Genomic DNA, 19,414 nt, shown 5'->3' on the forward strand with positions numbered 1-19,414 from the left:
CTGCTCTTTGGGCCAGCACAATCCGGAAGAAACCACCAAAGCTTCACAAGGCATTGTTTGCCCATCCCTACTGTAAAGTCCGGATTTGAGCATTGGCGAAACTGAAGGTGCCAGAATAAATACAAAACACGCGTCAAAGTTGTCGTGCACCGTGCGTTCACACTGCAGCATTTTTTACCGCTCTGCACCGCTGGCCTTCCTACAGTGCACCACCCTCGGGGGCGTGTTAAAAAAGTTAATACAGAGTTGTAGTTCCCACAATGCCCTACGCGAGCGTCGACGCCAAGCCCCCACCCCTCGGCTTGAAGCAACGGCCCCGGTGGATGTAGGTGGTATTGCATGTATGGTTAGGTTTCCGACTCTTCCGGTCGTTTTTATTCTATTAACTCCATTCAACATTTACAAAACTATCTTCCCCAATAATTTTTGTTTGATTCTCGAACCTGGCTCATACTACTAGCTTTTTCATAGAATAATTTTTCCCGATTTTTGCTAAGTTTGAAACCAAAATCCGAAATGGGTAAACTAGCAACCCATTTATTTGCTTAGTCAATGAAAGTTTCCTGCAAATGTGCTGGCGGATACTAACAGGGCACGAGCACAAAAGTTCACATTGGCCGATAGCCGATTTACATGAGCTCTCGGAGCTAGGGAAAAAAAGAGCCACTGTTTAAAGTTAGACAGGAAGACACGGAAGTGGAAAGATGGCCGCGTCCGGTCTCGCGATCTCGCTTGCCTCACTGCGCCACTGAGCACTTTTCATAGAAATGAATGGGGACGCCATCGGCCTTCAATGAATTGTCTTCCAAGCCTTGGAAGACAAAAGTAGCTTACTCTAGTTATATTAACTCTATGGTCGACGCCCCGCTCGCCTTCCCACAATGCCCTACGCGAGCGTCAACGCCTGGTTTCATAAAAAAATTATTGGAAGCCGACGCCCCGCTCTGCCCGCCCCGCTGCAGTGTGAACGCACCGTAACTCTGCGTGGGGCGCTAATTCCAGCGGCCTTTAGGCATAATTTTTTAGGGCGCTGATTGCCTAAATATGTGTTTCTTGATAGCAACGGTCAGCAATTCACCTATCGCCAGCAGGTTGGTAGGTGTTTCGATGGGTGCTTTTTCTAGCGCCCCAGATGTCGAGCATTAAGTAAATTTATCCCAAAACAGAATTTTTGTATATATATACACACAACACTTTATTGTGTATTTTTAACACAGTCATTTTTAAAATGAGTAGTTATTGTTTAGAAAATATATACATGACAAAAAAAATCTAAAACACTTTTCACCAGGGAGGGCGGCGCCCTCTATTGACCAGCCGTCACTGCTAATAACTATGTTTGGGGCAACATCCAAACTATTTTCCAACAAATATTTTCAACAAAACGGTTTGCACAGAGCCCATCAAATCCAGCTAACTGAGTTAGTGACATACGAAAAATGGACCCTCCAGTTATTTGCATGTTATTCGGGAAGTTGGTTCTGAAAAAATACGATTCTTTTTTTTGTGGTAATTTCACTGAACGAGATTCAAAGAAGTCAGCAACATTTTCTTAAATTCCCATCAATAGATGGCAGTAATGCAACTTAGTGAATGCCAACTGCCGTACAATTTCACAAAGGAAGAAAAAAGGTAATCGTCATCTGTTTGCGCCGCTCAAAGTAAACCTGTTAACAAAGATCACGTCATTGGTAGCAAATAACTTATATTGTTCTTCTATAATCTTTGGTGGTAGGTAATCGTTCCACGTGTTGTGTTGGGAACATGGCGCCGATACAACAAGAACCCGAGATCCAGTTTGCTCAAAGATTAGCGTCTAACGAGAAACACATCAGGAGAAAAGCAATAAAGAATCTCAGAAAATATATAAGTGTAAGGTCCCAGAGAATCAAAGGTAAGACGGTCAATTCGTTAACGTCGTTACCTGGTTATTAAGCAAATTCAAACCTTCACCATCATGCTCTAGCTTATGAAGCAAACAATTTTTTTTTGCATTTGGTTTAGCTGAATACTGCACACATTTTATCTGATTAACCAAGTTGACTTTGTACCTACATGCAACACCTTGCTGACTGGTTGGTAAACAGTTGCACGCGCAGACATAATGCTTTGGCATCAATATATACTTATTTTCCTACCTTTTGAATGTAGGTGGTTTCAGAGGGGATGAGTTACTTAAACTATGGAAGGGCCTTTTTTACTGTCTGTGGATGCAGGACAAACCACTTCTTCAGGTGAGTGTTTCTACATTATTTTTCAGTGATTCTTGAGAAATGGGACAAAGCAGGGTTCAGAATGTAAAAAATAAAACCTTATGCTCAGACAAATTAAACTGTTTGTACATATCTAACAAGTACCAAGCTAATGAGCAATGCTTTGATCCAACCATTCTCTGTTATCAAAATGGGCACTTTACCTTGCCAGCGCTTCTTTTGTGTCAACACCATCAGACACCTAAAATTCAAATAAATTTCCACTTACATTATGCTAGAACTATAAAAAGTATAGTAAACACAAATTTTAACCTGACAAATGTCATGATAAAATTACTTTTAAAAGGTGTCTATATAAATATTATTAAAGTGGAACTGAACTGATTTTATGAAGTACAGCTCATATAATTATTCAAATAAGATCACAAAATGTATCTGACAACTAAAAGAGCAAAATGTTTGTTAATAAAAACGTTTGAGACTTTACTACTTAACTACTGGGCGCGGCCATCTTTGAATCGTCATGTCTGTGACGTCACGAGAATGGTTAGGTACTGTGACTGCTGGCTGCTAGCAGTCATCAAGATTGACATTGATAGATTGTCAGAGAGAACAGAGGTAGAAATGGCTTTAAACGAACCAGTTAAAACAAGGTGCAAAGTAGGATCTTATTGGCTGGTTGTACAAACAAATTTTACAAGACAGAAGGCATTCACTATCATGTCCTACCCAAGCGGCAACCGGTTTTACGAAAATGGCTTGTAGCTATACAGCGCCAAAAGCCTGCCAGTTGCCCCCAGATTCAGAATTTGCAGGGATCACTTTACAGAAGTGGATTTTTTTATAAACCTGTTAAATATGCTAACGTTACATACATACACTGGCGTTTTTGACATAGCTACGCTAGCTAGCTCTAGCTCCTAAACTCACACCTGATTGTAGCCAAAGCTATCTCTGTTACTTAACGTTTCCTACACTGTAGTTTGTTTAACCTAGCAGCAAACAAGTTATCAACTCAACCAGTGAGCATGTTTCACACAACTTGAAGGGGCTACTAGTAACTGAAACGTACCAGCTATGCATAGGGTGCTCCAAACTTTCATTTTCAAGTCTTTTATTGTCAGATGCACAGAATAACACAGGGTCAGACCGAGCCTTGATATTCTTAGGACGGACAAGACAACGCAAGGCAACCTGGCATAGCATGACATACAAGTAGCCTACTCAGATCATACTATGATTCATAGGTTAAACCTATGATAAGCTAACATAAAAGGTATTTCTCCTCACACAGCATGGGAAAGAGCCTGTGCTCTATGTTGAACGATCATTTTGGTGGACCATTAACACCCAGGTCATGCAGGACTGCCTCTTTGATCAGATCGATTCTGTGTGTTGGCATTGTAGTGCAGTTACGACAAGTAGCTAGCTACATGTACACCACTCGGTGTTGTTAACTATATTTATATCTTCCGACAACCACATATTTTGCATCATATAGCACAACTACGGTCCTGCGGGTACATAATTACGTATTGGTTCGAAAGCATACGCCATAGGATGAACAGGGATAGGTATAATGGGTGGATTTTCTTCAATTTTTTATACAGTTTGCCGGGTTGAAATTGAGCGCAACCATACTCGTGACGTCAGATGTGTACATCATTTAAACTTGGCGGCGCCCAGTTCTTTTTAAAGTACATAATTTACACACTACAGATTTAGATTATTTATAGAATATGGCATACAGTTGTATGTTATGTCATTAAATATATATACTATTATAATATCACTGTCTAATGGCAGTTCAGTTCCACTTTAAGATGTCCATCTGTTTTGGTCATTGTACTGTCTTATCATTTAAAGTTTACCTTTTTCAAAGCAATCAATATGTTAAGATTTCAAAACACATTCTCATGTTGGAGACAGATTACATTTTCACATATGACTAGGGCTGTCACAATAACTACTTTTTCTTGTGCGATATATTGCACCAAAATTTAATTGCGATAAACAATATTATTGCACACACGTCAATTGTAATTTTCAGTCCATTTTATGCCACTGATTACATAATCCCCCCCCCCCAGGCGAGTTTTCACGTGTGTTCGCGCGTCTGTCGCTTCACTCCATCATCCATTATTGCTTACAACATTAACAAGGCTATTTTGTTGGCGTTGTCTTTTCAGCTTGAGATATGCAAGTGAAATGTTTCAAATGCGTGTCTCACGGCCAATGCGTGAGAGTTGGCAGCCCTGTGTTTGTCAAAAGTTTGCAGCATATTTGTAAATGCTGGTTTTTCTACAGTGTTTAATGGCTGCATCTCGTTGGCTATATAGGGAGTTACGCTATCCGTGAGTGTGCGCCATTTCGCGCTGTCACGTTTATATTTGCACTGTCGGGAAAAGGCATCTGTAACAGAACTGTATGGAAGACCCCTTTCCAGCTCCCGCTGCAGTTGTTGTTCACAGGTTGAAAAACTGGGTGGGATAGTTACATATTGCTAGGTGAGATGTTGCCACTTTTCGTTTCCACTGTTTTTAAACTAAGTCGACATACCGGCTTGTTCACGTTATTTTGGCTCTCATCTCATTCGGCTAAAAGACAAAATTATCCCACACCGGAGCTGAAGATTGCGGCTTTGAAACCAAGTAAATTTTTACTTGTTCTTCCTAACTAGCTGACTGTAGATGTCACAAAACTATGGCGTGAAATTAGTGCCAGGAGAGCAAGCTCAGTAAAAACGATTTGTAATTTGCAAAAAAGATTTGTGTCTCTCTGTAAAAAATTTTTTGTGTACTTGCAAAAAAAGATTTGTAACTTGCAAAAAAGATTTGTGTACTTGTAAAACAAAGTTGTGTCTCCGTAGAAGAAGGCGGTAACACTGCTCCCAAAACCATCTAAGCCAATCAAATATAGCCATTTCTGTGTCTAGTATCATTGGACATTTTCGTCTGTATGTTTTCAGTATCATGTATCACAACATACATTTTTTGATATAACTATTTGCATCTGCTTTTGTATCATGCTGCTTTCATCTGTATCCATTGACTACTGAAACATCAGAAACTGAATGTGCTCCCTTTCAATGTAGTCCATCACCTCAGGTGAGAGGTGAAATATTTCTCTTGTACTGCATGCACGAGTCGGAGATGGCTCAGTCAGCTTAACCAGGACCTTATGGACTGGAATGAAGCCCACATCCCTTGCCCCTCGTTTTGGATGAAACTGAGTGCTTGGCCCATTAGGATGAAAGAATTTGACTTTTACATCTTGGTGATGTGTATCCATTATGATTACTTTTGCCAACCACCAGTTCTTGTCGTAGATCACAGCAAGCCAGTCTCCACAGTTAATGTGATCTGCCGCCATTTTTGTGTGAACTCCTTCAGAAACTTCATGGCAGTCCTGCTCCATTTCTTCAATTAGCATGGCAACAGGTCCTATTTCCGTGTGTTGAGCAGAAGCACTGCTACCACTTGTGGTTCTCAAGAGTACTTTTTCAAATTTGTCCTTTACATGCTCATGGAGATCAAACATGGCTGGAGTGAAACACTGGCAAATCTTTGGTTCAGAGCAAAAGCAGGACAATGATCTGCAAGTGATCTTCTTCCCCTCAGGAATAACCTGATGAACTTTCTGTTTCAGGCATAGGTTTTAAGGGTTGAATGAGTTCATCATAGCCTGTCATTTCTTCATCTTTGACATAGGAGAGTTGAATGTTGGTTACACTTTTGTTCACCATGTTGTAGAATGTTTTTCCACTTGTAACATCATTCCCTTGCAGAAGGAGACTGTCTGCAGTTATTTTGACTGTTGCTCCGATGCTATCTGGTGCTCCTTTGCCGTGAGAAGTGGCTAAGAAGTTCCAAGTTGCTCTCTGGAAACCAAATCTCTGAGGGACATTAGATAGAAGAGAGAAATTCTTCTTGTTTTTATATTGTTTGCTAAAACCATCAGACCAGAAGTGGATGGTGTGAGCACTAGGGGCCCGTTTGTCATAAGGATTGGAGCTAAGTTAATCAATAGTCCCTTTAGCCCGTTAACAGTAGAAAGCTAATTTAGAACCGCAAATATGGGTTCGTCGACGGCTGATCCGCATCCAAATCATGTGGTTAATTTCAATCCGGCTAAACTGATCAGGGCAAGTGCACGTCGTACTTCAGAAAGCAGGAAAGGTCAATCACCAAAACCGTGATTTTTTTTAACGGTATGATGGCGGAAAAGACGAAAGAGACCGGTGATATTCTCGCCATCTGGGCAAACTATTATAATGAGTCTCTACGAAGACAATGAGCATATTTTCATGGCTAAGTCAAATACCGCCACCGCTGCCAGAGCAAGACGGGCAGCTTGGCAAAAAATTGCAGATAAGCTAAATGCTTATTTTGGAAAAATGTATAGGCTCATCTTAAGTGCCTTATTACCCCATCAATCAGATCACATTTCTTTAAATGTGACTGCTGGCAGTAGGCTTAATGAAAATCAATCATCAAATGAGATCTTGTTAGCAAAAATAATGATATCAACTCTTTCAGAATAAGTATAAAAACAAGGCCAAAGAGTATCTAATTGATACGAATTCATAGACACTTATAAGGATATGTGTAGGCCTACTGAAAGCGCTTATATCATGTACTATAAATGTGTATGCATGTAGGCCAATGTGTAAATCCCTCTTTGATTTCATTGAATGGGACATGGCCAGGGAATATGATGAATTGATTAATCAGCTTCTTAAAACATAGCGTTACATATTCACATACAGCAACATAAGCTCATAAAGCTTGCTGTGGCTTGTGATATTTGCAATGTACGGCCCGAGAAGGTCTTGCACATAAATGAGTCCTTGTCGGCTGAATCGATATCGCTCAAACAAGAACCCATCCGTGTGAAATAAAGAATCTTGGCGATCGCAAAGACCTCTATTGGTATGGAAAGCTCAACGAACTAGAATATATCTCCTTGGTCAACTGGGTCTCTCAAAAAGGGAGCTGCCAATAATTTTTTTGGGGTTGTGGCAAGCTTATCCAGCTACACTTGCGTTAGCCTGCTCTGGAGCAGGTTAGTGCTAATTGATATGTTACTATGGTGATTTATCGAAAGTTGCTTCTACGAACTAAAAAGAGGGGCGTTTTTGATCTTAGCCTGAAATTAGCTCGCTAAACCGCTTAGCGAGCTACGATGAATACCCCTCAGGAAACTTTTTTTCTTATTGTTTTGAGTACGGGATTCATGTATGCCCAAATGGAAGCAGCATCCTGAGGCTTGGACAGCCTTTTCATCTTTTGCATAGCACATGCCAGTGTGCAGCTTGACTTGGGGGAGGTTCTGACCAAAATGACATGATTTTACCTCTGAGCTATATTTGCATTTCCATGCTTCTGCGAAGTCAACATGCACAATGACACTGTTTCCATTACAGTTACTTCCTAAACTCTCTGGACTGGTTTTTAACCAAACACACGTGTTGCTGTCTCATTTCGCAACAGGTGTTTAGAATGCTTCACTAGTTTAGTGTTGAAGTAAGAGTCGCCTGCTGCTTGGTGCGAGAACATGTGCATGTGCGAGAACTTTATCCACTGCGAAGAATAGTAATTATAATCTTAACAAACACCTAGTAAAACAATACGCTTCTCCAAAGCTAATCGCGAAAGAACCCAGTGCTAGCTCCGCTGATCAAGCAGCACCAAAACAGTCAAAGCTTGATTTTAAACAGAACTATTTCCAGTCTCTAAGCCAGGCAGAACTAAACAGACCGATTGCCAGGTATGTTGTCAAGACATGCAACCTACGTCAACAGTTGTGTCCGTTGCCTTCAGGTAACTAATTAGCAACATACAATGATCTAACATTTTACAGTTGTCTTGTGCGTTAATTTGATAATAGAAGCAGGGAATTAACAGTAACGCAAACGTTACTTTACCTTGTAACTAATTACTTTTCTATGCATTAACTAGTAAAGTAATAAAGTTACTTCTGAAATAAGCAACTAACTAATTTCGAATTTTCGGTAACGTTCCCAACACTGATTGGACCCTTCTCTGTCGACACAGTTTTACATGTAGTGATAAATGTTATTGGTTTAATAGGTGTTATAGATTTGATATAATAACTAGAGAGGGTACAATTTCTGGGGAAATTGTAGGATGTGCTTGCTTGCAGGTGGGTCCGTTTTCCCATCTAGTGAGTGATATTTTCAAGCATTTAGCCCACTCATATTGCATAATTCATTAAGAACACCCTTTGAAACAAGAAACCCCCTTTGAAACAAGCTACTGGAACAACGTTGTCACTGGCAGTATTTCAGATGGAATTGCGATTCAAATAGTACCGTCTGCTAACTGAAAATAAGCCCCCCAAAACGTAAATAATATTAATTTAGGGGGACATGGCTAATTCAAAAGCAGTTTGCTAGAGGCAAGCTAGCTGACGTTGCTATCCACAATTCACTGATTGTTTGAAAGCGCCGGAAATGAGTGTTTCTTTTGTAAGGGATAATGTATAGAACGCCGGTCATTATTGGGAAAATAAGCCCCTTAAGGGCGAACAGCACCCCGACGTGAAGCGGCTTATTACACGGCTACTTGCCAACAAAAATAACTTGACACAGTGTGTCTTTTTACAATGTATTTGTTACCATTCGTATTGTTGATCAGCAGAAAAATAGTTCGCCAAAGACGTTGAACTTCATAGACTTTGAACATTCTTTAGGCTTCAAATCAGCTGACGTCGCTAAGCAACAGAGTACGCTAGGGTTGAAAAGTTACCGGACTACTTGCGGAGTGCTACGAAAGACGTGAATCCGAGGCAAAAAGGCCACTTCCCTTGACAGCGGTGAAATGTGCATAGCAACGGTCAAACATGAGAAAATTGTTCACCGCAGAACGTTGGGAAGCCCCATTCAAGTAAATGGAGCATTCTACAGCATTAAAGAACAGCCGTGTAGTTAGAAATCATGAAGTTTAGCCATAGCTGTGGCATTGAAGACGGTACTGTAGCCATGGGCGTCAGCAGGATTTTGAGAGTGGGGGGGACACATTATGCGGGGGGTCTGGGGGTTTCTCCCCTAGAATGTTTTTAAAGATGTAGATAAAATTTCCCGCATTCTGGTGCATTTACCACAACTATTTACCATAGTTGTTATACATATACTGACGGGCTGGACAGTAAAATATTTTGAAAACTAAACTTCACAATAAGCAATGGGACATCATCAACTACCTGTCACCTTACAGCACTCACCTCAGCAACAGAGCTGTCTCCACTGCCCCTGCATGCTGCCCCTGCCTCTGACTCACTCTCAATGTCTACCACCTATATCAGGAGACATGGAGATGCATTGAGCATTCTTTCATATTGATAATAATAAGCTTAATGTAGATTTTTCATATGAAGATTTCTGAGATGTAAATCATGTTATCAGCATATACAATTCACAATTGGTATAGGTTTAGTAGCCTAATAATTATGAAAATAGCATCTCCCTAAAGCATGACTGGACAGTTCAGAAATGATAATATTTGTGTTCAAACCTGTAGTCCAGGGGTCGGCAAGTAACTTGGTCCGCGGGGCAGTATTTTTCCTCGTCACTAGATGGCGGGCCAGAGTCTGGGTTACAGCCTATTTAGACGCTGCGATAGGTGCCCTTGCGATACGTGCACTCGCAACAACTAGGCCTACATGGAGAATGGGTAGGTATACTACAAATAACTAATGATAATGAACCATGTGAATGAGCCCATTGGTGGTCTGTTTGAATAATTTCCTTATTTTAACGAACAATCTCTATCAACATGGTCGTCACTGTCATCCCAATGTGGTGGGTCGTCATCGTTGGTGCACATAGCCTAAATACTGTCTCATCCAGTGAGAATAGGATTACTAGGACCTAGTCAAGGTTTTGATGTGAGGTGAAATCAGAAGTTTACGTTAATGCGAGCGCGCACAGCGCGCAAGTGAAATTTTTTTCATTATCGGAAATATTTTGACGGGCCAAACAAAATTGCTGGCGGGCCACAATTGGCCCGCGGGCCGCCTGTTGCCGACCCCTGCTGTAGTCTTTTCCACAGATCACATCCTTAGGATGTAAGCTTTCAGAAAATACATGGTTTAGGTGGTTGAATCAGTTTCCCTAAATGGCACAGCCCAAAAAAGTATCAGCCATATAGCTTACTCCATTTACCAATACTGAATTTATTATGCATGGGCAGCATACTAATATGGAGAGATGGACGTGTCTCTTGTCTCATTAGATAACATCCTGAGGGTATAAGCCTTCATGTTAAAGACTAACATGTAGCAATAAAATTCTGCAAATAGCCAAAATTACAAGTTGAGCAACCTTATTTAAATTGGAAGACAATTCTGAAATAGTTTTTTTTCTTTTTTTCAGTCGTTAGACAAACTAGTATGGAGTTAGATTAGTTTCATAATTCAAACAAACAAACGCAACACGTTTCATACAAACTTAACACGATCCAAACAAACGTAACACGATTCATACAAACATAACACGATTCAAACAAACGTAACACGATTCACAAATGTATTTCGTGATTCACAAATGTAAAGCGATTCACAAATAAATGACCCTATTACATTCGTTTGCAACCTGACAAACACAAGTTACAAATCCCTGCATTCGTTGGTGTGAATCCCTGCATTCGTTCGTGTGGATTTTTGGAACTTTCCTGACGCGCTTAGATTCACAAATGCATTTTTTCTAAAAGATATCCTCTGCAGCCTATCAGATGTCTCCAATTTTAGCCAATCACCGGAGAATGTCTAATATGGGCAGACGGGCTCTGCGTTAGCCTAGGAAACACGGAAAATGACTAAACATGAATCCTGCCATTCTCAACAATATTTAATCAGGTATGATCATCGGTTTAATAAGATTAACAAGCAATATTTCACCTACATGCTACCAGACAACATTGCTCGTGATCTGAAGGAGACGATGTCCGTCATTATGGCAGGTTGTTGAAGTCCACATAGACACGTTAATGTGATTGGCTAAAATTGGAAGAGACCATCTGATAGGCTGCAGAGGATATCTTTTAGAAAAAATGCATTTGTGAATCTAAGCGCGTCAGGAAAGTTCCAAAAATCCACACAAACAAATGCAGGAATTTAAACCAACGAATGCAGGGATTTGTAACTTGTGTTTGTCAGGTTGCAAACGAATGTAATGGGGTCATTTATTTGTGAATCGCGTTACATTTGTGAATCACGAAATACATTTGTGAGTTGTGTTCGTTTGAATCGTGTTACGTTTGTTTGTTTAAATCGTGTTGCGTTTGTTTGTTTGAATTATGAAACTAATCTAACTCCATAAACTAGCATGTTAGCTAAGGTTAACTCCACATTAGCTCACGGTTGTTATGGCAATAAAAAAAACACCAGCAATGTATTTTGTAGCTACTTGGAAAAAACATCCTCTTTCTGCCTGAAACAGACGCCAAGGTCTGAACATGGCCAAAAGCACAACATATTTCAGACCCAGATTAAGAAATCAACAAATGCTGTTCCACTTGTAATGGGTAAATAAAGTATGGTATTGCCTAGTGCTAGATGTAGGTACAAAGCTTGCTTATCTAGCTAGCAATAATCATAATGTTTGCAGGAGGATCTTTGTGACTTAACTAATGCAATTATAGTCAGAGAATGTCTCATAAGGGTGCTTTGGCCACTGAAGGGAAAACTGGGCAACTTTGACTTACTTTCCTCTTCCTCGAGAAAACCCTCCTTATTTCCATCTCGTCTGTGGAACAGTCATGTCTGAAGTGCTAGCTACAAGCGCGATGCGTCGATCAGAGTATGGGAGTTGAATCTGCGTGCGTGATGCTGTTTTTCTAGAAAACGTGGAGTGGAGTTCTATTGCTATGGGTATTCTCCCTACTGATAAAGTGGAACGGATTTGATTGTGAAGCAATGGAAAGATCGTTGGACTAGTAGGCCAGTCATGCACTAATATTTTGATCGCAAATGTGGAGGGGTCCAAACGGACTGTAGCCTACTACTACACACTGCCAGAGGGCCTCACTCAAATTCCGAGTTTTACACAAATAACAAAAATATGCTGACCCGCTGGCTGTCTTCACAATCGCCATATCTTTAAAACACTGCTCTCCATTTGGATGTAGAATTGACCCTGGTACGAAATTAAGATCAGACGCAGATCGACAACACTGTTGTTGCTGCCGCAATCGTCAATGGAGGCTGACGGGGCTCTCACGTAGCAAACAAATCAACGTTTTTACAGCAACCTACATTAAAATCTCACCACCTGGATGTCTTCACAATAATCATCAGTGTTTCCCACAGATTAGAAATCTAATTGTGGCGGGGAGGGGTGGGGGTTGTCAGACCGGGGGGGGGGGGGGTCGTAATAATTCCTTCGTTAATAATTCGTTACACAGTTAATTTGTTAATAATTTGTTACATTAAATATTAATCCAAAATGATTCACACCTTCACAAATGAACAACAACTAACATATCATTTCTGCATTATGCATGTAGCAACGCTAGTGCTAAACAACTATTTAACTGGTCGGCTCCATGACGCAGAGTAAGTAGCTAGCTCTTGAGACTTTTCACCAAAAGAACGAAGGGGAAACTTCGAGTACTGTAAGTCGCTCTGGATAAGAGCGTCTGCTAAATGACTAAATGTAAATGTGAGTAAGGTACCTAGCGAAAAGTAGCCGCAACTTTCCTCGACTTTTAGCTACGGCACTAATGCTGAAGGCTCGCTGATATAGCTGTCGGTCTTACTAGAACGGCATATGTACTGTATGCATTGTTGCTAACGTGTGCTGATGTTGTGACTGTGCGCATATGTGGGAAAGACGCATCAGTAACAGAGAGACGGAGGGAGAGCAGGGGAAAGGAAATGCAGCTGAACGAATACGCTGCGTGTTTTAACCTAAATAGCGATAAAAAATGTTTTACGAAACGCAATGTGTGGCGGCCGGTGTTGATTCTGTGGCGCACCGCCACAAATTAGTCTGTGTGGGAAACACTGGTCATATCGTCATAACATTTCCCTCTTTGTTTTTTAGTGTAAAATTGAACTACAAAATTAGCTACGAAAATACTACTATGACACTTTCTAGCATGGCTGCCGCATAAAAGACTAGGCGGTCTCACGGGCGACCTGCACTCGCTCAATTTACAAAGACTTTAGCGACCTAAATCAAAAATCCGAGATGGCAGTTCCACTCGAAATCGCTTTCTCAACAAAGCCAAATGGTTGGGATTTTTTTGGGGTGGTATTTTTCACTCGTAATCCAAGCTCCAATTTGCATGCTAGAACGTCTTTATCACGTTGTATCCATGCGTCGTTGCTAACGTGTGTTGACGTGGTGACGTAGCTAGCACAGGTTACCCTTCGTCGACTAAAAGCACTTTGACGCCACAAAATCGTTGTAACCTCCTAAACTCTGCAACGGAACGTAAATCCCAATACAAGCAACTCAATCGCTACCAAGACGAAACTTTTGACACCTAGGTTGTCTATGTAGTCCAAATATTGACAAAGTTTTAGGGGTGGGAAAATAAATAAATAATTATATGTGAGATTACAATGGTTGTGCCCTTGCCGAAGGCAAAGCACACCCAATGAAGTTAGATTGAAGTAGCCTGGCTGCCAGCCAAACTTAGCCCCGCCCACAAACACATTTTTGGGGTCGGGAAGTTGGGTCTGGGGATCCTCGGTTGGGGAAAAACTGTCGGAACAGGAGCTGTTCGGACCAATGAAATTGTCAGGGCGGGCTTTATACGATGATGGACAGATGATCAACAGTAACGTGATCAACAGTAACGTAATCAACCACGTCACCAAAGAGCGCTTGGGTTGAATTAGTTTTCAACAAACAATGTATTACGTTGCTCTGATTGGTTGTAGGTCTATCCAATTGAGCAAAGAGGCATTTGTTTTACGAGTTTGGTTGAAACACGCCCCATACTCACAGCCCAACGGAGAGTTCTCAGACTCATATTCTGAATAGAGTTATGAGTATGACAACATCAGGCTAAGATTGAAGGGGATAATTGTGTTAAATACTTTTAAATATTAATCCCTGATAACATTTTAAATTAAAAATATTTACATTTTAATCACAAATGCAGTTGTGTGGGATCTGTTTTGTCCGATGTCTCAAGAAGCAGTGTTTTATATGGCTCTGCATGAGCGATTGCATTCACATCTTCAAATCTTAACTTTTCAATTCTTAATGGAAAATATTTGTGTCCCAGGAGGAGCTGTCAAATCAAATTGCAGGCCTTCTGCACAACTTTCAAAGTGTTGACAGCCGTAAGTCCGCCATCTGTCAGATTTTATAACCAGTCATGTAGGCCATATTAACATCTTATATACCTTATGATAATTTACATTTTATTTGCACAGCCCTGACTGAATCTTCCTGGCCACACACGATGCGTCATTGTTTCGTTTCTATAGAGTTTCAGTATCTGGAGGCCTTCTTGCAGACCATCAAGAGGGAGTGGACTGGCATTGACAGACTGCGCATGGACAAGTTTTACCAGGTCAGTGTTTTTGGAATATGGTAAGAGAGCTTTATCTGTATTCAAAAATAATAATGGCACGCTTGACAATAGTTCTGTATTTTAGGGTGTATTACAAATTCTTATGAGTCCCATTCATCTGTCAGCTGGTTCGCTTGGTGTTCAGGCAGACTTTTGAGATGCTAAAGAAGAAAGGATGGGAGACAAGGTGAATGGCTGAATCAACCATTTTAACTTGTGTGTGTGTGTGTGTTTGGTAGGGGTGGAACGGTACATGTATTCGTACCGTACGGTACGGGCGTCACGGTTCGGTGCATGAAATTACACGGAGAATACACGGTATCAAAATAAATAAAACTTGCGTGCAATTTAATTAATGTAATGCGGACCTACTGTTAGATACTTGTGTTCTTTAGGAACACCTCATCTGCAGCCCCGCCTTAGCTCTGATTGACGCCGCCACCTGTGTAGCCGAGCTGTGTCTGAGTGAGTCAGAGATAGCTAGCAGCAGCACTAAAGACGAATATGGCGAGTGGTGGCGACACACACGAGCTAGAGGACCCGCCGACTTGGGTTTCCCAGTCACTTAACGCTACTCTCGTACAGGCGAGAGAGTAGTGGATAGGACAAGGACTTTGTGAGGAGGTATTCTATGTACTTAATAAATAAGAGATGCTGTATTTTCAGTTGTATAACTCTTATTTCGTTTACAAGTTATATATGGAGTCTGGAGATTGTGGGGTATTAACTACTTTACACACTTCATGCTGTTGCAGCTAGCTCAGGGGATAGACTGTAATTGATAAAGCCTGAGACATACACAATAAAAAAAAATTGCTTCAAGTTCTCAGTGCTCCAGACAGTTTTTTGAGACAGTGCAGTGTTTTACTCATACTCGCGCATATGCGACCTACAAATTTGGAATGTATTGGGTGTGCACAACATCAGCACACGTTAGCAACGACTCCTAGATACGACGATCTGGATAAGAGCGTCTGCTAAATAAATGACGTAGTAAGAGTAGTAAGTAGTAAGAAAGTGATATCAGCAAGCCCTCAGCATTAGTACCGCAGCTAAAAGTCTAGTAAAGTTACGCTATTTTTCGCTATACCTAGTCTACGAACATGTCTTAATTCTTATTTAGCACGAGCGTTGCTACTACTGTATCCCTGCCTGTGTTTGTGCTGCTGCTCAGCAAGTAGCCTATCGTGTCGTGGTGTAGGAGGACTGATCGACAAGCGCATCATACATTTAAGACATTTAGCTAAGACTTACATTTACATTTACATTTAGTCATTTAGCAGACGCTCTTATCCAGAGCGACTTACAGTAAGTACAAGGACATTCCCCCGAGGCAAGTAGGGTGAAGTGCCTTGCCCAAGGACACAACGTAATTTGGCACGGCGGGGAATCGATCCCGTAACCTTTTGATTACTAGCCCGACTCCCTCACCGCTCAGCCATCTGACTCCCCAAGACTTGCATGTACAGTAGTTAGTCTGGAGCCCTGCTTCTGCAATTTTTTGTGCTTTTCCCTCCATTGTACCGAACTCGTACCGAACCGTGATGTATGAACCGAACCGTGACTTAAGTGTACCGTTCCACCCTTAGTGTCAAGATCTCTCTCTCTGTGTGTCTTTCTGTCTCTGTGTCTGTCTGTCTGTCTGCCTGCGTCTCTCTGTCTGTGTCTCTCTCTTTGTCTCTCTGTGTCTGTGTCTCTCTGTCTGTGTCTCTGTGTGTGTGTGAGAGAGAGAGAACTGTACTTAATGTCACTACAGACTTTTATGATTGAATACCTCTTTTGTTCTTCCACAGCGTACTTGCCAGGTTTTTGGAACTTCTCACAGCACAGGTCCTCCAGAGCACAAGTGGAGCACCTTGTGGACTTCTGTTTCACATTATGGACCTCTACATGACAGAGCTGGCTGGCGTGGGGTCATCTGAGGTATGAGTTGTGGCTATTTCAAACTTGTAACTGCTAACTTAGGTTTTGTTATGCGTTGAACCTTTTTCTTTTGTCCTCACAGCTCAATGCAGAACAAAATTTGACCTTCATCAAACCTTTCTGCAAGTCAGCAGCCAAAACCAAGGAGTAGGTAGCTTGACAAGTTTGCAACCCACTCTGCACAAACAAAAATGCTTTAACAAACCCTCCTTTTATTCACCCTTCTTTCCTTCCTTCTAGTCGCATCTTACTTAGAGCCATCTGCAACAGCATATTTAGTGTCATTGTAGATCAGGCTCCATTTGCTATTGAGGATATAATGAAAGAAATGAAAAATGCACGGACAGAAGATTCAGATTCAGGCCAGGCAACTGAGGAAGAGAATGTGAATACCAAACGAACTGTCAAAAAACCCAGCAGGAAATCTTCAGGAAAGCCAACAAATGGTAGGCTTTGCACAACTATTAAACAATGTATAAAACACTTGAGGCCCGCACATGTCTTTCTCAGAACTGCCAGCATTTTTCCCCTCTGTTCTGTCCTTGCACTTACGCACCTCATCAACTGAATATGTAGAGGAAAACGAGTTGTTCAACCTGGAAGATGGCTTGGACATTGAGTTACCAGACGACGAGGGAATTGGACCGGTTCTCCAGGTGATTGTTTAGCACTGGCATGGTTTTTATTGCAAACAAGTAATTGCGCCTACAGAATTGAAGTTGCATTGTTCTCACAGCAGTTTTTATTTCAGTTTGATTATGGTGCCTTGGCAGACGAGCTGTTTCAGCTTGCCAGTCGTAACAATACTCCTAGCTTTAACCGCCAGAAACTCTACAAAGTTATCAAAATGTGAGTATCATCTCCTGATTATGTTACAATGCTACACATACACGTGAGCCATCATTTGGATAGTGATGTAATCTGACTGAGGATGTGTGCTTTTCTCCTTTTTAGGCTGCAGGATCTCAGCGAAGGTAGTTGTTCATGAATTGTTGTTCATTAATGTATCGATATTCATTAATGACCATGGCATGAGTTTGCGCTTATCCTCCGTCTCCCTGTCTTTTTCAGGAGCCTTTCCACAAGATGAATACCCAGAGGAGGTATCAACAGACGAGGATGACAATGAGATGTTTGGCAGCAGAAAGAGGATGAAGAGGGAGATAGGCATAGGGGAGAGGGAGGAAGAGAATGGGGCTTCATGACCCTTCTGGATCATAAGTCAGTCATGGTAAACAAATAAATATATTGGACAGATGTCCCTGTCTTATTGGACATAATAAAAAAATATAGCTGCTTCTAAATGGTGTCTTGCCTGCAGTTTTGTTGTTTTTCAGGCCAAATCATGTCTTACAGAATCTCACTTCTGTAAGACATGTATGAAAGCCAGGGGCGATTCTAGGATTAGACCTTCAGGGGTGCTCAGCTCCCAATGAGAATGTGACATGAATACAGTGCCTTTGAAAAGTGCTAAACCCCCTTGCTAATAACAGGCATGCGAACAGGTCAGGGGTAAAAAAGGTGAGAAGGATACAGCAAACCCCGACCCTCTAGGGAAATGTATTACATTTGAGTTAAACGCATGAATCTGGTGCACTTTTAAGAGCCAAATTAAGAGTCTAGATCAATGTAGAATCTGTGATCTTGTAAATAATGTAATGTTCTTTTAACCATAAAGACATTTTTTGTATAGCATACATCATAGAAAATATACACAATACATTTATGTATTATTATGCAAATATTGAATGAAAAAACTAAGGATGTGCCTTTCTTCATCAACTACCAGAATCAAATTATAATAAACAATAATATTTTATATTTTTTTTATGGGTGCTGAGATGACATTCAGGTGCTTGAGCACCCCTAAAAAGGGTCTAAAATCGCCATTGATGAAAGCCCCTGAAGTTAGCTTTTTAATGGCTTTTTTAATTCTATTAGCAGCAATTAAGATGCCTATTTGAATATGTTGGGGGATTTTTGTGACCTGGTGACCTCAAGAAAGGAGTCAACTAGGACAGGGGTCAGATGAGGAGAGGAAATAGCCCACGTAGGGAACTAGGCCAGGAGAGAAGACTTGTTTATCCCCATGTAAGGAATTAGGTGAGAGAGGAGGCTGTTTGGGTCCCATGCTCGATAATGAGGAGAAGAGTGAGCTGGGAGAGTCACTCTCCCCCTCCCGTTAGAATGTTCTTTCCATAGAGGAAAGCCAGGTCAGGATGACCTAATTGGGAAATGTTGCTCGAGAGGGACCACGGGTTGTGTAAGGACAGCCAATTGAGGGAGGATATCTGTTTATCTTGAACAAACTGTGTGTTGTCTGATAATTGCCAAACATAGTTGTGTGACGTAGAAAGACTGTATAAAAGTTCTTGTCTATTGAATCAGATCAGAGTTCTCTGGCTAGAGAAGCTCTGCGTGTGATTCCAAAATACCTGGCAAATAAACGACGCCTTTGCAATCAATCTCCTGACTCCAAGCCTGTTAATCCTTGCTTCACTAAGAACCACTTTCGAGGCTCCAACAATTACGACTGGCATAGAATAAGGAAATCATAGACAAGACCATTCCATAATTTTCCAAAATGATTTTCTGGATGATTACATCCAGAAGACTTTTGAAGGGTTCTCTAACTTTTATATACAAAATAATTTATATACCAAATAAAGACAATGTCCTAGTTTTCACATTTATTCATTTAGCAGACTTTTTTTTATCCTAAGCGAC

At 41.0% G+C, this 19,414-nt stretch overlaps 1 protein-coding gene across 2 annotated transcripts; it reads left to right on the top strand.

The window, feature by feature from the left end:
- The first annotated feature begins 1,627 nt into the window (after positions 1–1,627).
- Positions 1,628–17,991, top strand: LOC124483684 (ribosomal RNA processing protein 1 homolog A-like). 2 transcript variants are annotated; one of them, XM_047044222.1, is made up of 12 exons: positions 1,628–1,894; positions 2,152–2,234; positions 14,474–14,531; positions 14,679–14,764; positions 14,890–14,951; positions 16,558–16,687; positions 16,770–16,834; positions 16,928–17,133; positions 17,264–17,343; positions 17,439–17,536; positions 17,642–17,661; positions 17,759–17,991. In XM_047044222.1, exons 1-12 carry the CDS (start codon positions 1,765–1,767, stop codon positions 17,890–17,892), a joined length of 1,152 nt encoding a protein of 383 aa, XP_046900178.1. In that variant the 5' UTR covers positions 1,628–1,764; the 3' UTR covers positions 17,893–17,991. The 2 variants fall into 2 exon arrangements, with proteins under 2 accessions (XP_046900178.1, XP_046900179.1); XM_047044223.1 differs by lacking the exon at positions 14,890–14,951 and having other exon boundaries at positions 1,798–1,894.
- The last annotated feature ends 1,423 nt before the right edge of the window (positions 17,992–19,414 follow it).

Source organism: Hypomesus transpacificus, chromosome 21 (genome assembly GCF_021917145.1).
Source record: "Hypomesus transpacificus isolate Combined female chromosome 21, fHypTra1, whole genome shotgun sequence".
Lineage (NCBI taxonomy): Eukaryota > Metazoa > Chordata > Actinopteri > Osmeriformes > Osmeridae > Hypomesus > Hypomesus transpacificus.

Bases quoted from the DNA above. Each gene is read 5' to 3' on its own strand.
- LOC124483684 (XM_047044222.1), top strand. From the start codon at position 1,765: ATGGCGCCGATACAACAAGAACCCGAGATCCAGTTTGCTCAAAGATTA. The intron at 14,765-14,889 runs GTCAGTGTTTTT...TTCATCTGTCAG, and splicing joins GCATGGACAAGTTTTACCAG to CTGGTTCGCTTGGTGTTCAG. The intron at 17,662-17,758 runs GTAGTTGTTCAT...TGTCTTTTTCAG, and splicing joins GCTGCAGGATCTCAGCGAAG to GAGCCTTTCCACAAGATGAA.